This window comes from Lolium rigidum, chromosome 1, assembly GCF_022539505.1.
Source record: "Lolium rigidum isolate FL_2022 chromosome 1, APGP_CSIRO_Lrig_0.1, whole genome shotgun sequence".
Classification (NCBI taxonomy): domain Eukaryota; kingdom Viridiplantae; phylum Streptophyta; class Magnoliopsida; order Poales; family Poaceae; genus Lolium; species Lolium rigidum.
In genome coordinates, this window is record NC_061508.1 from 275186907 (window position 1) to 275189877 (window position 2971).

The window sequence follows — 2971 nt, forward strand, 5'->3', positions numbered from 1 at the left end:
TCTTTACTCATACCGTGGTATGTGGTCTCTTATGAACTCATTCATATGCTTGCAAGACATTAGACGACATTCCACCGAGAGGGCCCAGAGTATATCTATCCGTCATCGGGATGGACAAATCCCATCTGTTGATCCATATGCCTCAACTCATACTTTCCGGATACTTAATCCCACCTTTATAGCCACCCATTTACGCAGTGGTGTTTGGTGTAATCAAAGTACCTTTCCGGTATAAGTGATTTACATGATCTCATGGTCATAAGGACTAGGTAACTATGTATCGAAAGCTTATAGCAAATAACTTAATGACGAGATCTTATGCTACGCTTAATTGGGTGTGTCCATTACATCATTCATATAATGATATAACCTTGTTATTAATAACATCCAATGTTCATGATTATGAAACTAATCATCCATTAATCAACAAGCTAGTTTAAGAGGCATACTAGGGACTTCTTGTTTGTCTACATATCACACATGTACTAATGTTTCGGTTAATACAATTATAGCATGATATATAAACATTTATCATAAACATAAAGATATAAATAATAACTACTTTATTATTGCCTCTAGGGCATATCTCCTTCACATCGGCGCCGTACGCCACGTCCGCTGGAAGTTCTTGGGATGGTGGTTGGGCCAGGTGCGGCCAGCAAGGAAGAGCCAGGGACGGGGCGGCGCCGATGCCGGCTGGTGGCGGGCCGAACCACGGCGGCTGTCATGGAGGGATGTGGACATGCGGGAGACCGGCGGCACGCCGCAGACGGTGCCGGCGGCGCGTGGGGCAGGCGCCGGCTGCGCGCGGGAGAAAGAGCCGGCGGCGCGTGGGGAAGGCGCCGGCTGCGCGCGAGAGAAGGATCCGGTGGCGCGTGGGGATGGACCGGCGAATCGCGGGGAAGGGGCCGGCGGCGGGTCGTTCTCGTGCGGGAGATTGGGGAAAAAGTTGCCAGTGGTGCTTTTTTTCGGGGAGTTGTCTGGCTGCTTCATAATCGGGCCCTTATACAGACTATTCTGAGCACCGGTTGCAGAATAGTTCAACCCTATATATATGTATATATATATATGTATATATATATATATATATATATATATATATATATATATATATAGGACATATTCATGCTACACCCGGGTGTAGTTACTCCCACGTGTGTTTCACACAATCTAGGTAGTATCTATCATACCGAAGAGTATATACATGTAGTATGAAGTATATAAGAATATTTTGGTTGTATATATACTACTTTGTAGGTAGTATGTACACTTTTTTACGTACACTATTTATTTACGTATAAATATGCATGTATTTTGTATATATAGTGCAAACTATGGGTGTATTTTAATTTTTTTTCACCAAAGTTGGTATGGAGTATCTTAGATATAGTGTACGAACATACTCAAATCAATAAAGTATGTTATATACTTCCGTATGGTAGTATATGAGACGTGGGTGTAGTTACACCCAGGAGTAGGAAGTATTTATCCTGTGGGCTACCCCCATGGCTAGCTATGCATGCTCATACAGCCGTCCGATTCACTATAGAGTGCATGAAATCCTTTGCCGGGAGCACATAATTCCTAACGGAAGGTCCAACGCCGTTGTAGTCAGAGCAGCAGACACACCTGTCTAGTCCATGCAATTCCCAAAGCCAATCCGAGTGCATTTTGTAGTGCTATTTCACATGTTAAAAAGGATGCCAACTTATTTGGATGACGACTCCGACCAGCAAATTTACCAAACCATCGTTCCTAGCAAAATATTAGACATCACACATTTGTGTCTGGTGCGCGTGTTGCTCCTGCGTGTCATTTTATATCCTGCTTGATTGAAGCAATTATCCCAGCGGAGGAAATTCATGGATTATAATTGATCACGCAGAGCTCATCGACGAGCAAGGTTAGTTGTTAACGTCCGGTTTTCCAATGATTTTCCAATGCAGCAGACTACATTCCTCCCCGCTATGTTCTGGGATTCAAGAAAGTAAACGAGTTTTTTTTGCTGCAGGGGGTGAGGCCGTTCGTGGAGCTTGCGCCGGCGACGGCGGTGGTGTGCTCTCTGGACTTCAATGACTCGCTAGAGGATACGTCCTTCACCGCTTACCCATGGACGACGTTGATGCTGTTCGAGCCATTGGGGGTGGCCATGCTGATGACCATGGGGAAGGCGGGCGGCGGTGGTGTCGTGGGATCGGCCTGGTCGCGCTTCGTCTTCAGCATGTCCGACAACGCGCTCAAGCCGTGGTATCTGTCCACCACGCCGGCGGCGCCCGTGGCGGGACCGTGCTCCATGGTGGCCTCTTCAAGTCCTTCCTTCGTCGGCGTGTCCCCGCTCACTGCACACTCCTTCTCATTCGCCTCACCAGCCGCGCGCTCCATTCCGCAGCCCGTCCAGCAGCACCGAGGTAGACCCATGGGGCCGACACCGTCCGTAGCCAAGGGACACAAGGCTCCTTCTCCTGCTCCTATATTGACGCTGCCACCACTGCCGCAACAATTCCTGAGGACGCCATGGTCGTCGTTCCTGCAGTCCCCGTTCATGTTCCGGAAGGACGGGCAGTCTAGCCATGGGGAGCGGGAGCGCGAGTCCTTCATGTTGTTCCTAGGCTTCTGCCGCCGGCCCTACGCACCCATCGTCGACGAAAAGTTCTTGCTCCCTACGCAACCATTGTCGATGAAAAGCTCTGTGAATTTTGACCGACTCCCGTGGTAGCAAACTAGTAGCAGCAACAATTTGCCTATAAGTAGCTTACGTGAATAAATATGTATATGAACCACGGAACAGACCCATGGTTTTACCTCCATTTTCAGACCACGCAACCCAACCTCTGGTTTTGCAGTTCCGCTAGACAATGAAAATGTCCAGCTAAATGGTCGGTTCAGCTGTAGGTTCAATGGTTCCTACACATGGTCATTATTTTGTTCATTTCATTGGTCAAACTAGTTGGCGAGCAACTTGCCATTTTTG

General features: G+C 47.8%; 1 protein-coding gene across 1 annotated transcript; it reads left to right on the top strand.

Moving 5' to 3' along the window:
* The first annotated feature begins 742 nt into the window (after positions 1-742).
* On the top strand, positions 743-2716 carry LOC124659047. Its single transcript, XM_047197010.1, has 3 exons — positions 743-927; positions 1839-1903; positions 1947-2716. Exons 1-3 carry the CDS (start codon positions 743-745, stop codon positions 2714-2716), a joined length of 1020 nt encoding a protein of 339 aa, XP_047052966.1.
* The last annotated feature ends 255 nt before the right edge of the window (positions 2717-2971 follow it).

What these genes read in the sequence shown, in the direction of transcription:
- LOC124659047 (XM_047197010.1), top strand. Translation starts at nt 743, where the DNA reads ATGCGGGAGACCGGCGGCACGCCGCAGACGGTGCCGGCGGCGCGTGGG. An exon ending in GCCGGCGGCGGGTCGTTCTC is followed by an intron (nt 928 to 1,838) that starts GTGCGGGAGATT and finishes GCTTGATTGAAG; the next exon opens with CAATTATCCCAGCGGAGGAA. An exon ending in AGAGCTCATCGACGAGCAAG is followed by an intron (nt 1,904 to 1,946) that starts GTTAGTTGTTAA and finishes TTTCCAATGCAG; the next exon opens with CAGACTACATTCCTCCCCGC.